At 30.2% G+C, this 14,899-nt stretch overlaps 3 protein-coding genes across 3 annotated transcripts; 2 read left to right on the forward strand and 1 right to left on the reverse strand.

Moving 5' to 3' along the window:
• Positions 1-41: 41 nt before the first annotated feature.
• On the reverse strand, positions 42-4,061 carry LOC123271219 (structural maintenance of chromosomes protein 5). Its single transcript, XM_044737488.1, has 3 exons — positions 3,764-4,061; positions 3,182-3,509; positions 42-2,870 (listed from the first exon to the last, which is right to left on the reverse strand). Exons 1-3 carry the CDS (start codon positions 3,823-3,825, stop codon positions 126-128), a joined length of 3,135 nt encoding a protein of 1,044 aa, XP_044593423.1. The 5' UTR covers positions 3,826-4,061; the 3' UTR covers positions 42-125.
• A 140-nt stretch (positions 4,062-4,201) lies between these two features.
• Positions 4,202-8,408, forward strand: LOC123271174 (DNA-directed RNA polymerase III subunit RPC2). The gene is made up of 4 exons (XM_044737415.1): positions 4,202-4,453; positions 4,530-4,684; positions 5,126-5,296; positions 5,385-8,408. The coding sequence occupies exons 1-4, from the start codon at positions 4,376-4,378 to the stop codon at positions 8,383-8,385; spliced, it is 3,405 nt and encodes a 1,134-aa protein (XP_044593350.1). The 5' UTR covers positions 4,202-4,375; the 3' UTR covers positions 8,386-8,408.
• Positions 8,409-9,390: 982 nt separating this feature from the next.
• LOC123268187 (protein FAM76A) lies at positions 9,391-13,232 on the forward strand. Its single transcript, XM_044733099.1, has 7 exons — positions 9,391-9,862; positions 10,362-10,426; positions 10,532-10,745; positions 11,661-11,797; positions 11,867-12,110; positions 12,191-12,428; positions 12,910-13,232. Exons 1-6 carry the CDS (start codon positions 9,767-9,769, stop codon positions 12,422-12,424), a joined length of 990 nt encoding a protein of 329 aa, XP_044589034.1. The 5' UTR covers positions 9,391-9,766; the 3' UTR covers positions 12,425-12,428; positions 12,910-13,232.
• The last annotated feature ends 1,667 nt before the right edge of the window (positions 13,233-14,899 follow it).

Genomic DNA, 14,899 nt, shown 5'->3' on the forward strand with positions numbered 1-14,899 from the left:
AATTAATAAAAGTACTTAAGATATTAATTTTGATAATAATATTATAAGAGATAAAAAGACAGTTGAGCAAGTAATTAAAAAAAAACACAAGTTATTAATGATAAGATAATAAAAATAATTAAATTTTAAACTGAAATTCTTGAGTAGAAATGCTGAACATTGAATTTGTCAGTAGGCTGAACCCATGGACCATTGTGTACAACATGAATCCTGCAATTGTCGTTGTAATGTAAATGCGGAAGCAATTTAGGCGTGATTAAAAAGTACTGAGAGCCAGATCTGTTGGTAGTCAACTCAACCAGCAAATCCATGACGCGTCTTTCATAGATAGGATCCATTCCCTGGTTGATTTCATCAACGCATCTGAAGGGAACGTTGCACATTTCTTGAAGCGCAAGCATGTAAACCGCAGTAGTAAAAGCCTTTTCGCCTCCACTCTGCCTCTGTCTGTCAAATATCTGAAGTTCGTCAGCATCACGGAACTTTACAGAAATCTGCATCTCATACTGATCGTAGTCTTTTGGATTTTCAGGGACATGTAGCTTTATTTCTCCAACACACCCGACACTCTCAAAGTACTCAGAAAAATTAGTCCCGATTTTTTCGACTAATCCGCTAATAAGAGGTATCCATTCATCGTGTAACTTACTGATCTGCTCCTTGCTCTCCTGCCTTTTTTCTTCAAGCGCTTTTATTTCACCCTCCAATTTTTCAATATCATGACTCAACTTATCATACTCAGCCAGAATCTGCTCGCCATTTTCAGTTCTGTCTAGACAATAAAGCTTGGCTTTAGCCGCCTGCATAGCTTCTTCAATCTCCGTAAAAGTACCCGGAAGTTTATTAAAAGCCGCTTGGATTCTCTTGAAACGTGGGTCATCTGAATCAATATTATCAGTTTCTTCTACTGCTTTCTTCTTGTACTCCCTGAGCGCCTTCATCATTCCATCAAGTTCTTTCTCTAACTTCCTAACATTTTCCCTAACTCTTTCCACATTTTCTCTCAAAGTTTGTGACTCTTCACTAAACTTAATCAACTCTTGCTGCATCAATTTCAATTTAAACGAATCAGTCTTCGCCTGCGAGGACATCAGCACAACTTTTTCATACAATTGATTACACTCTGTATAATAACCAATTTGTTTTTTAATAGCTCGTAAAATTCTTTGCTGAGCATTACCCTTAATCGACTCAATACTCTTCCGGTCAATCTGCAATTTCTGAAGTTTAATCTTCGCAACATTAATATCAGCCTCTAGCTTTTGGATTTGACTCAAATCAGACCTAAGCTTGGCTTTATTATTCCTTATCTCCTCCAATTTTCTGCACTCTTCTTGGTGTTGTCCAACAACAGTCTCCATTTGTTGATTATAATCATCCAGATGACGCTGATAATCCACTACTTTTTGCTCAAGAGCTTGAATTTTTCTGGTATCAATATTAACATTGAAGTAACGCGTCCCACTTAATTGCGAAATACTTGTAGACTTGTCTCCAGTGTACTTGGACCTTCTGACACTGTAGGAATTATTCGGAGAGAAGTACAAAGAAATGCTGTCGGGAACGTGATCAGCTTGGTTTTCAACCGCAGCTGTACCAACGGGAATGTTGTGAATGTTATACATAGACACTAAATAATTCATTACAGTCGGAGGAGCATCAATAAAGTCAATCAAATAATTCTGGAAGCCCAATTGACGGAGCTGGTCCAGCGGAATGTGAGGTCTGTTGTTGTAATTTTTATTTGGGTCTGAATGAACTGCGTTGATGACCAATTTACGCTCCTCTCTTAAATAAGTCAACAGAGAATTCATGTCGTCTTTGCTCTCGCATACAAAAGCGATCAAATCACGCTGAGGTATAACACGCTCGACGTACTTGGCGTGATCAGGATGATCTACTTGAAGCGTCAGGATCATGGGTTCAAAAATTTTACCCTGGAACTTATCAGTGTTCCTCCGAAGCCACTGGACACCTTCAAACGTATCGCTGCTACACTGTCGGAGAATATCCATGCATTTGTCCTCAACATTCTTCAAATTTTTTATCAAACGTTGAAAGTTGCTGATTTCATACTTCATTTTGTCACATTCGTTTCTTAATCTTGAAGTTTTGTCGGATAGATCTTCAGTTACTCGCTTTTGGTTCTCAAGTAAATAATCACATTCTTGAAAACGCTTTGTAATTACTTCCACAGATCCTAGCTCTTGAATCAGCAAAGGCTTGTCATTTTCTAATTTATTTTTGAGGATTTCAGCTTTCTTTATTTCTTGGTCCCGTGACTTTTCGAGCTCTATCTCCATAGTAGATTCTTTTTTGATATTATTTATGTCACAGTGACAATTCTCGAATTTTTCTACGGTAGTATTCAACTTTATTTCGTGCTCAGTGATTTTACGATTGTGACTGTTAACCAAATTCTCTAAGTTTCTTATTTCGTTCTTCTTTTTTTTGATAAGTGCATCAGAGGGAGCAAGTGATTCTTGTAATTGAATTAATTCCAGAGACAGTTGATCTTTTTGTGCTTTAGTTTCAGTCGTTACTTTTTTGGCATCGTTGTATTCCATCCAAGCCTTCTTCTGGTTCAATTTTTTCAATTTGTTGATCATTGTGGTCCGTTCTTTTATGGTTGATACAGACTCTTCCAACCTGGCGAAAGTCTGCTTGTCAATGTCTAGCTTAGACTTTTTCTGTTCTATCTCAGCAATCATTTGTCCTTCTTTACCACGAAATTCAATCAGCTGGGTATGGAAGCCGTGTAATCGTGGATCTCCGACAGACTTCTCAGTACTTATCAACAGCTGACGTGCATCAAGGCCGGCGAAATCTTGGACGCGTTCTTGTGGTAAGAATTGACAGAGATTGTTAACCTATTAAAAAAAAATACGTATGACATTAAATTTAATTGTCACTTTACAATTTTTAAAATTTTTTCAACAAATTTGTTCTAAAAAATTATTTATAAAAACTTGCATTTTTTATTTTTTAAAATTTCTTTGTTAATTTAAAAAAAAAAAATTTTTTTGCCATAATTTATTTGTTAAAAAAATTATAAAATATCTGCTAATTAATTTTCATAAAATACGTTTAATATTTAAATAAATATAAATTAATATTAAAATAAATTTAAATTAATGTTTAATAAATAACCAAGTAGTTAATTTAATAAAAATTTAATTACCTGTATGTTCAAATCGTTGATAACTTCACGAACTTTACTCTCAGTAACAGGTTTTCCGTCAATTATCCAGGTTGATTTATTTTCAGTGGTAATTATACGAGTCAGCTGTAGAATTCTATGGGGTGAATGTTGAACATGAATTACGATGGTGGCTCTCTCGCATCCTCTACGAACATAATCACCAATCGGGCATGATTTGCCGAGTGTTTTGGGTGTTGCACCGAATCCAAGAGCTAGAGCTGAAACCAATGTTGATTTTCCAGTACCATTGGGTCCAATGATCATATTCAAATTACGACCTGGTGTCACAGTAACTTCATTGTACGTGCTGTTAAATATTTACAATCAATTAGTAAAATAGAAAAACATTTATATAATTTTAAAAAATTAATGAAAATTAAGTTAGCCGACATTTAAAAATTTTTAGAATTTTTTTTGTTGAAAAAATTAAAAAAAAATTTCATTTTTAAAAAACTTGGAAAATTATAAGTGCAATTTAAAAAAAATATTTTTTAATTATAATTTAATAAATGAAAAATGTCGGTTAACTTTAGTATTATAAAAAATTATAAATTTACTTACATAAAATCTTTAAGGTATATTTTTTTAATAACACCTTTATCTCGAAAAGCTTCACCAGACATTTTGCTAAATTTTTTATTCTTTCAACGAAGATACTTTTAAATTAATTAAGAAAATTAATCTGCTGAGCGAATTGTTATTCCGGTTATTAAGGTAAATAATCAAAAACAAAATGCTTACGGTCGTCACATTACTTTCTGCGTTGTTGATGGCAACGGACGTGCATGAATATGAATTTTGTTTATAGAAAAAAAAGCGCGGCTATCAGAGAGACAGGCTTTTGTTTTTACTACAGTTTGTGCTTTGTAATCAAACTATAGTATTTTTTATTTTTATTTCTGTTGCGCATGCGCAATAACTTGCTTGTGATTTCTATATTACCAACAATAACGATGCAAGAAGCTTACATTGTTGACAAATTCATGAGGTGCTTTTAGAAAAAAATAAAAAACGTCACACGTGTTTCTGCTTCTCAGCTGAGTGTTGATTTTAGTTTAATACTCTGTAAATTAAGGTTATATCAACTTTTTTTATAATTTGAAATATTAATAATATGTCAGTGTTGTAATATTTAGAAATTTAAAAATAATTAATTAAACAAAATAAATAAAAATGGGTGAAATGAAAATGGGAAATTCGGATCATATTAAAGAAGAGGATAAATATAATAGGGTTGCTCGGCACATTGAGGTAAGTTTAATATTATTAATTTATAAATATTATTTTTTATTAATTGATAAACAAAAATTGTAATTTATTTTTTTAGAACAAATGGAAACTTGTACCGGCGTTTTTAAGAGGCAAAGGATTAGTGAAACAACATCTTGATTCTTTTGATTATTTCATCAATGTTGAAATAAAAAAAATTGTTGCAGCTAATAATTTGATTCTTTCTGATAGCACGGATTCATTTTTTCTCAGGTATTTATTATTTTTAATATACTGCAAAAAAAAATCAAAATTAAGTTAGCCGACATTTAAATAAATGTTTAATTTTTTTTATTCAGAAAATTATTACAAAAAAACAAGAAAAAAATTTCATTTGTAAAAAACTAAGTGCAATTTAAAAAATATATTTTTTTGTTCCAATTTAATAAAAAAAATTTTTTTTATTAGAAACGTCTGCTTTAGTATTATTATTAAAATTGGCAGATAATTGACGATTTTTTTTAAACCATAATTAAAAAAAATTGCATTTATAATTATTTAGAGCTTCTAAAGATGAAATTTTTTAAATAAATTTTTCTTATAATTTATTAATTGAAAAATTTTAAAAAATAACCAAATGTTTCAAATTTAAAATCATAAAAAAATTCAATAGTTTTAACAAATAATTTTACAAGGTCTTTTTTTTATTGATAGATATTTGGATGTAAGAGTTGGAACTCCAGAAGAATTGGAATTTAACGTTTCAACTCGAGTCACTCCACATGAATGTCGACTGAGAGATTTAACTTATTCTGCTGGTATTTATGTAGACGTCGAGTACATTGCCAAAACGCGGGTGATCAAGAAAAATATTTGCATTGGAAAGTAAGTCAATTCTTTTTAAAATTTTTATTAATTATCAATACAAAATTGTGCATAAATAATTTAAATAACACTCTATAATTATTTACAGAATGCCAATAATGTTAAAGAGCTCAAACTGCGTGCTAAAGGACGCAACTCACTACCAACTATCAAAATTAAACGAGTGCCCACATGACCCTGGCGGTTATTTTATAGTAAACGGCCAAGAAAAAGTGATTCTAATCCAAGAGCAGATGATTAAAAATCGTATAATAATCGAGCGAGATAACAAAGGGTGTATCATGGCGTCCTGTAACAGTTCCACAGATGAAAAAAAAACTAAGACAAATATTGTAGGCAAAAACGGCAAGTACTACTTACGCCACAATATATTCCAAGATGATATTCCAATAGTTATAGTGTTCAAAGCAATGGGGATTGTTTCTGACCAAGAAATAATTCAGTTAGTTGGTACCGATGAAGAATCAATGGAAAAATTTGCATCGAGTATTGAAGAGTGCCGTTCACTTGGTATATTTTCTCAAAACCAAGCATTGAAATTCCTCGCTGCAAAAAGGAAGCACCGAAGATTTGCTTCTACATCAAAAATGTCTCTAACAGATGAAATCAGCGACGTGTTAGCACAAAATGTAATAAGCCACGTGCCGCTGGTGGACTTTAATTTCAAATCAAAAGCAACATACCTAGCAGTGATGATAAAGCGAGTAATCCGCGCGCAGTCAGACAGTTCACTGATAGACGACCGTGATTACTACGGAAACAAAAGACTAGAATTAGCTGGCTCTCTGCTGGCGCTGATGTTTGAAGATTTATTCAAGCGTTACAACACAACCCTCAAACAAACTACCGACAAAAATATTGCTAAAATAAAAGCGGCTCCGTATGATATCACCAAACATATGAACGCAGATTCAATAACAAATGGGCTAGTCTTTGCAATTTCTTCTGGAAATTGGAACATAAAACGTTTCAGAATGGACCGTAAGGGTGTCACGCAGATTCTATCGCGACTGTCTTACATTTCAGCTTTAGGAATGATGACAAGAGTGAATTCTCAGTTTGAAAAGACTCGCAAAGTATCAGGACCTAGGTCTTTACAGCCGTCTCAGTGGGGAATGATGTGCCCCAGTGATACTCCCGAAGGAGAATCTTGCGGGTTGGTTAAAAATCTCGCTTTGATGACTCACATTACTACGGAGATTGAAGAAAAACCAATCGCTAGATTGGTTTATAATTTAGGAGTCGAAAGCATTAATATTCTCAGCGGGGAAGAAATACAAAGCAAAGAAGTATACATGGTCTTTTTAAACGGAAACATTTTAGGAGTTATCAAAAATTATAATAGACTCGTTAATGTATTCCGAATGCTGCGTCGCCAGGGTTTAATTGACCCTTTTATATCTATTTATTTACAACACAACCACAAGTGCGTCCAAATAAGTTCCGACGGAGGTCGTCTCTGCCGTCCGTATATAATTTGCAAAAAAGGCGAGTCTTTATTAACAAGTGAGGACATTACAAAGCTTGAGCAGGGTATCAAGACCTTTGATGATTACCTGTATGAAGGACTCGTTGAATACTTGGATGTAAATGAAGAAAACGACTGTCATATTGCCTTCAATGAGGAACACATTACTTATAAAACAACTCACTTAGAAATAGAGCCTTTTACTCTTCTAGGAGTCTGTGCTGGGCTCGTGCCTTATCCTCATCACAATCAGAGTCCACGTAATACTTATCAATGTGCTATGGGTAAGCAAGCCATGGGAACTCTGGGGTACAATCAGCGGAATCGTATTGAGACTTTGCAGTATAATTTAGTTTATCCCCAAAAGCCGATGGTGTCAACTCGGACAATTGAGCTGATTAATTTTGATAAATTACCAGCTGGGCAGAATGCTACAGTAGCTGTGATGTCCTACAGTGGGTATGATATTGAAGATGCACTGATTTTGAACAAAGCTTCGATAGATCGTGGGTACGGAAGGTGTATTGTTTACAAAAATATGAAAACTACCCTGAAGAAATATGGAAGTAAGACCACTCCGCTTCAAGACGGGATCAATGGACCTAAAATGTGTGATGGTAAACCGGTTAAATATCACAATGTAATTGATATGGATGGGATTGTCACTCCGGGAGTTTTGATCAATCATAAGCAAATTGTTATTAATAAATTCGTCCCGGCGAATGTAAATACTACACCGGGGAATCCTAATTCTAATGATCATAAAGAGCAGCGTGAAACTCCGGTTATTTATAAGGGAACTATTCCTTCTTACGCTGAGAAAGTTATGGTTGGAACAAATAATAGTGGCGAGTGCTTGATTAAAGTATTATTGAGGCAAACCAGAAGGCCGGAGATTGGAGATAAATTCAGTAGTAGGCACGGACAGAAAGGTGTCACTGGGCTGATTGTTGAGCAAGAAGACATGCCGTTTAATGACCAGGGAATTTGTCCTGATATGATCATGAACCCCCACGGGTTCCCGTCGAGAATGACAGTCGGGAAGTTAATTGAACTACTTGCTGGAAAAGCGGGAGTTTTGAATGGAAAACCTCACTATGGTACCGCCTTTGGTGGGTCCAAAGTTTCTGATGTCTGTGAAGAATTAGTGGCCCAAGGATTTAATTATCTTGGCAAAGATATGTTTTACTCAGGAATTACGGGGGAACCTCTTCAAGCTTTTATCTACTCCGGGCCGGTTTATTATCAAAAGTTGAAGCACATGGTGCAGGATAAGATGCACGCGAGAGCGAGAGGGCCTTGTACTACTCTGACGAGACAACCTACTGAGGGAAGAGCTAAGGATGGAGGGTTGAGGTTGGGAGAAATGGAAAGGGATTGCTTGATTGGGTATGGAGCGAGTATGATGTTGCTTGAAAGATTGATGATTTCTAGTGACGCTTTTAAGCTTGATGTTTGTAATCAGTGCGGCATGATGGGATACAGTGGGTGGTGTCATAATTGCAAAAAGAGCGGGTGCTTGTCTACGATTACCATGCCCTATGCTTGCAAACTTTTGTTCCAGGAATTACAGTCGATGAATATTGTTCCGAAGTTAACGCTTAAGAATTATTGTGATTAATTTGACGGTAAAAATATTTTTTTGGCTCTAATTATAGCAATTTATTTATTTATTTAAATTTATTTAAACTAAATAAATAAATAACAATTGACGTTTTTTTTTCTTCTGTAACTTAAATCTAATTATTAATTACTCAGTAAATTAAATTAGTAATTTAAGTACATAATATTATGTAATTTAAAATTTACTTTAATAAAATATTCTTGAATTTAATTAAATAATTATGATAGTGAAATTAAAAAACCTGTCGATTTTTTTAACTTGATTGTTATTAAAAAATTTTTTGTAATTAATTTTAAATAAAAATTGTCAGCTGCTGATTTAAGTGTCATAAATAATTGTATTTTATTGTGACATTAAATTTAGCTGTCACTTGACAACTTTTTTATTTTTTTTTTAACAAACAAATTTGTTCCAAAAAATTGCATTAATTTTTAAAAATTTTTACATGTCAATTTATTTGTTAAGAAGTTTTGATTTTTTTTATTAATTAAATTAGAATTTAAAAAATTGCACGTATAATTTTTAAAATTTTCTACAAGTGAAAATTTTTCTTTTAATTTTTTTTAAAATTATTTTCCAATAAAATAAATTATAAAAATTTCAAAATGGCTAATTTAATTTTCATAAAAATTATTGAAACTATTAAATATCTGTTAAATTAATTTTCATTATTTTATTACATAAAAATCTGGGCATAATTATATTAAGTTTATATCTGACCGATGTTTAATATTTAATAAAATTATTTTATTCGTTTTTTAATTAGATAACGCCGGTAAATTAACCTACATAATTTTTACCACGAAGAACAATAAAAAAATATGATTATTATTAATCTTTTATTAAATTAAATTACTTACCTGCAAAAAAAAATAACTTGACAATTAAAATAATAATTTGTATTATAATGCCAAGAGCAAACAAGGGGTGATTAGTTACAAATATTTGGTACTTGGCAGCACCGGCGAGTGCTGTCGGTTTCTGAGAGGAGAGAGAAAAAAACAGGATAGTGAGTGAGATAGAAATTTTACTTAATACTTAATGTCGAGTCAAGTTTAGTGTGTTCGGTGTTGTAAAAACTAGTTTATTTATTAATTGTGCTTCCGTCTTTATTTATATTTAAAAATTGTAACTAGATAATCTAATAAGTGTTTTATTTAATATTCTTATTTTATTAATGTCCTTAAACGCACTCGTACATAAAACAGAAGTTTCTATTTTGTCAAACACATTGTAATTGAAATCCTTCAAAGCATTATTAACTAAAAGTATACTGAAGTATAAACAAAACACAATAATAATAAAGAAGAAATAGTATAAATAAAAGGACCAATATTTTAAGAATAATCACCATAAATATTTACTTATTATTTCAAAAATGAGTTCTAATAATGCGAAAGCATTATTTGCGTGCTCACGGTGTTTCGGGAGGCATCCCTTTGAAGAATTATCTCCTGGGCAACAGCTGTGCAAGGTAAATTATTAAAAAAATATTATTTTTATTTCTTCTTTACGTAAAAAAGTTTTTAATATTTTCTTAACCTCGACAAAATAATAAAAAAATATTTTTAATGACAGATTTGCATACATATATATTTTTTGGTTAACTACTCTTGACATTTCTCATTGACAAACATCAAATATATATATATATATATATATATATATATATATATATATATATATATATATATATATATATATATATATATATATATATATACACGAAACGCAGCTAATATTAGAATTTTATAAGTCACGTCTCGTGTTTACATGAATGAAAAAAAAGTTATAATAAAAAATTAAGCTTGCGTATAATATTTCAATGCTTATAATTTATTTATAAGAGCAAAATATATCCAATTAAATATAATATGAGTAAGCTTATCTTAGCGTGTTTATTTTAAACTTTTATAATGCAATTGAATTGAAACAATGGTATAATATCGGATAATACGATATTGTTAATTTAGGAATGTCGTGGTTCGTATCCTGTGGTTAAGTGTACCTATTGCAGATCAGAATTCCAACAAACAGTGTGAGTATATTTTTATAAATATTTATCAGTAAAGAAATCTAAGTAAAAAAATTTTAATTAAAATTTTGAGATTCATTTTTGTTATTGACAATTTTTATTTTACAGAAAAGGTAACACTTGTACTATTTGCAAAAAGTGCGAGCAAAATGTCAAGGCTTATGGCAAGCCATCAGCTTGCGAGTACTGTAACACCATCGCGGCGTTCATTGGCAGCAAATGCCAAAGATGTACTAACTCGGAAAAACGCTACGGTCCACCTGTTACTTGCGAGCAATGCAAACAAAAGTGTGCTTTTGATAGACAAGATGAAGATAAGAAGGTTATTTTTTATTTATTTATTTACTAGCACTTGTGAACTATAAATAAATAAAATTTTGCTTTATTAAATAATGAATTTTGTTAAACAGCACTGTACTTTTTAAACTATTGACATTTTTAAAGATATAAGCTCATCCCGATGTTTCATTCATCAAGAGCTTTCATTTGAGTACCCATATGCATTTTTATATATTTTTCATATATACATATATATAAATATATGAAAAAATTGATGTGGGTACTCAAATGAAAGGTCTTGATGAGTGTAACATCAGGATGAGCTTATATCTTTAAAAATGTCAATAGTTTACAAGATACAAGGTCATTTCTTAATTATTGATATTTTTAAAGATATAAGCTCATCCTGATGTTACACTCATCAAGAGCTTTCATTTGAGTACCCACATGCATTTTTGATATATTTTTCATATATACATATATATAATATATATAAATATATGAAAAATTGATGTGGGTACTCAAATGAAAGGTCTCGATGAGTATAACATCGGGATGAGCTTATATCTTGAAAAATGTCAGTAGTTGACAAGATACAAGGTCGTTTCTTAATTATTGATATTTTTAGAAATGTAAGCTCATCCTGATGTTACACTCATTAAAAGCTTTCATTTGAGTACCCACTCGCATTTTTGATATATTTTTCATATATACATATGTATATATAATATATACAAATATATAAAATATATGAAAAATTGATGTGGGTACTCAAATGAAAGGTCTTGATGAGTGTAACATCGGGATGAGCTTATATCTTTAAAAATGTCAATAGTTCACAAGATACAAGGTAATTTCTTAATTCACTGGCCACAAAATTTTGCTTATTCCCTTAATAATATAGATTTACTCATTAGTTTGTATCTTAATTTATTTACTAATGAATTTATTCATTTAGGTTGATGGTAAATTACTATGCTGGCTATGTACGCTGTCGTATAAAAGAGCGTTGGCGAAAACAAAACAGTCTGACGCTGACCGAAGAGCTCATTTGAAACTTGCACATGATCGTGCTTCTAAGCACAAGGAACAAAAGTAATAAAAATTTTTTTTTTAGTCTTTAATAAAAGAATTTTCAATTAAATAATTTTTTAAACTTTACAGATTAAAAGGACACAATAAGCGACCGCATCGTGTTGATGTAACGAAGCTCCCACCTCAACCGGAGCCTGCAGAAGCAAACGGACCAACTCCATTAAAAGTTGCGAGAATGGTCGGAGTTCATGATCCTCATGATCCCAACAGCTCTGACCATGTCGTCGCTGTAACGCAGCTCAAAGAAAAAATAGCTCACTTACAAAAACAATTATCGCAAAAAGATAATCAATTACTTACCAAGGATAGACAAGTAGCTACTCAATTTTATTATCACTCAATAAAATATTTATTGATAAAATAAATTGTTGCTTGATTTTTTTTTTATTGCAGATTACCGATTTAAAAGCTAAAAATTTTACCTCAGAAACTGAACTGCGCAACAAAATGAAGCTGACTGAAAAAGAGTACGAAAATAAGGTAGCGACGATGCAGTCTAAGATTTCTTCTCTTTTGAAGGAGGTTGCTACCTTGTCCAAGAGTACAAAACGTGCTGACCGGTTAGCTGCTACGAAAAATGAAGCTAGTACCAATAGTGGAAGTGGTACAGACAGTCCAATACCTTGATAAGGTATTTTATTTATTTACTTACGGTTTAATTAAGTTAAGGTAATTATTTACAGGTGGGGTCTATTATTTTAATTTTAATTTTTTTCAACGAAATTTTTTTTTTTATTTTAATATATTTTTTTTGAAAATTTTAATATTTTTTTTTGAAAATTTTTATATATATATATATATATATTTTTTTTCTTCGTTTTTTTATGACTTAGAAAAAAAATATATATCAAAAAAAGATAAAATATAAATTTTATCCAAAAAAATAAGAGCCAAAATTTTTTCCAACTTTTGTAGACAAAAAAATTATCAAAATCTTTATTTTTTTCTTTCACGATATTTTTTATCATAAATGTGCCGTAAAAAAAAAAAAAGTAGAATAAAAAAATGTTAATTTTTCACCTAAATATGGCCAAAAATAGGTTTGACCCGACTTGTAAATAATTACCAAAGTTAATTAATAATATATAATTTACAGAATTTTTTTTTTTCAGACATTCGATTAGATGAGACGATGTTAAATGTCCAACTTTTAAATATAAATAGCTAATTTTTTCCAATTTATAAAATACGAATAAAAACTGTATTATTTTTATAATTATCAATAAGAAATTATCCTCAATATTGCATGAATGTAAATCATTATTTACAGTATCGAGGATTAGGATTTAAATAATAAGTATGAAAGCAATTTAAATGATTGCTTCCCATTTAAATTTGTGTTGTAGATGTTCGTTTATATTAACAGTTTTTCTCTAAATTATATATAAAAAATAAAACGGTAATTTGACATATAAATTTATAAGTGACGTGAAAATTTCATTTAGAATTTTTTTTATACACTGATTTGATAAAATTATTTTGTTAATTGAATTAAATATCTCAATGATATTGTTATAATAATTAAAAAAAATACTAATTATATAAATTTTGATATTTGTAACTGTAAATTAATGATTCTATTAATTTTGGTTATTGTAGAAAAATTTTTTAATACAATTTATGAAAACTTGACAAAAAAAAATATTTTTACTCAATAATTTTATCTTTTTGTTACAAAACATATCAAATTCAATATTATTATTCCTTTCCATAATATAATAGTAAATACACATGTGTTGCGTTTAAAAAAAAAATAAAGCAAATAAAAAATAACAAACTCAAGTACGCATATGTAAATATCCAACAGCCATATATTTATTTTATTTTTTATTTTTAAGAAACAAATGCTAAGTTGAGCATTACCTATTCGATAATTATAATATTAATAAATGCGTAACAATTTTTTCCTTTTTTGTTATCTTCACTATTTTTAAGTGTAAGGATAATTAACATTTTAATTTTATAAATTTTAATTACGAGCGTGCGCTATTGTACACAATGTGTTTTTTTTAAGTACAAGATGGTTGGAGTTTATCATGATTTTTTAAAAATTAAATTTCGTCCTTACTCAAAAAGATGATAAGAATAAAATATTGCTTATTTGTTACCGAGGTAAGCGAGTAGTCGCCTTGCTTCCGCTTTAGTTCACTACTTTCAGCATATTTACATGGTCTCTAGCATTTCTTCATACGATTAACATTTTTTCTTGCATTTAAACTTTTCTTTTATAATTATAACATATATTGAGAGTGCGCTTTTTGCAGGCAAGGTAGCGAGTCGAGGCAATTCACAGAATGATTTTTAATAATTTATTTTATTTAGCGTCGCGTTAATTAATGGCCTCTGGAAGCAGTTTAGTTATTCAATATTTTAAAAAAGTCATTTTTTATTTTATTTAATCCTTTTATTAGCTTTTGTAATTGACATTCGAGTATTTATTAATGTACTGGAAGAAAATGTATTTTGGTATATTTTTTGGAAGCCTCCTTATGCTTTAAACTGTCTCTATATTTATTTATTTTTTTTTCCAACTCATTTTTCTATCTTGCGCTATTTATCGTAACTTTAATAATTAATATTATTGGCTTACTAAAATTGCCGATCCAAGAGTATTTATACGACTAGAAAAATGTACAAGCACTTGTTATACTCTGAAAAATATTGACAAGGTAAAAATTATATTTATGTGTATATAAATATTTATCCATCTATTATTTGATCCTTTTTATTTATTTTTGAGCATTTAAATTATCTGCGAATAAGTTTAAAAAAAAACACACTCTCTGCTTTGTCAATTATTATACAGAATTTACGGCAGTGCGTGAACATTTTAATAACAAATAAAATTTTTTTTTAAATTATTGGGTCGATTCTTTTTTGGCTTGGGCATCCCGCGGAGTGCCTGAATCATCCACGTTGCCTGTTGCATTTTTAAAAGTCTTTATGAGTAATTTAAAATAAAAAAATTAGGTACGCAAAATTTTAAACAATTATTTACAAAAAAATAATTAAGTATTTATCGATTGATAAAAATAATTTATTTATATTTTTCTTCTTTATAGCGCACTGATAAAATTTTTATTTCTTCTTCAAAGAGATCCT

The sequence above is a fragment of the Cotesia glomerata genome, linkage group LG1 (genome assembly GCF_020080835.1).
Source record: "Cotesia glomerata isolate CgM1 linkage group LG1, MPM_Cglom_v2.3, whole genome shotgun sequence".
Lineage (NCBI taxonomy): Eukaryota > Metazoa > Arthropoda > Insecta > Hymenoptera > Braconidae > Cotesia > Cotesia glomerata.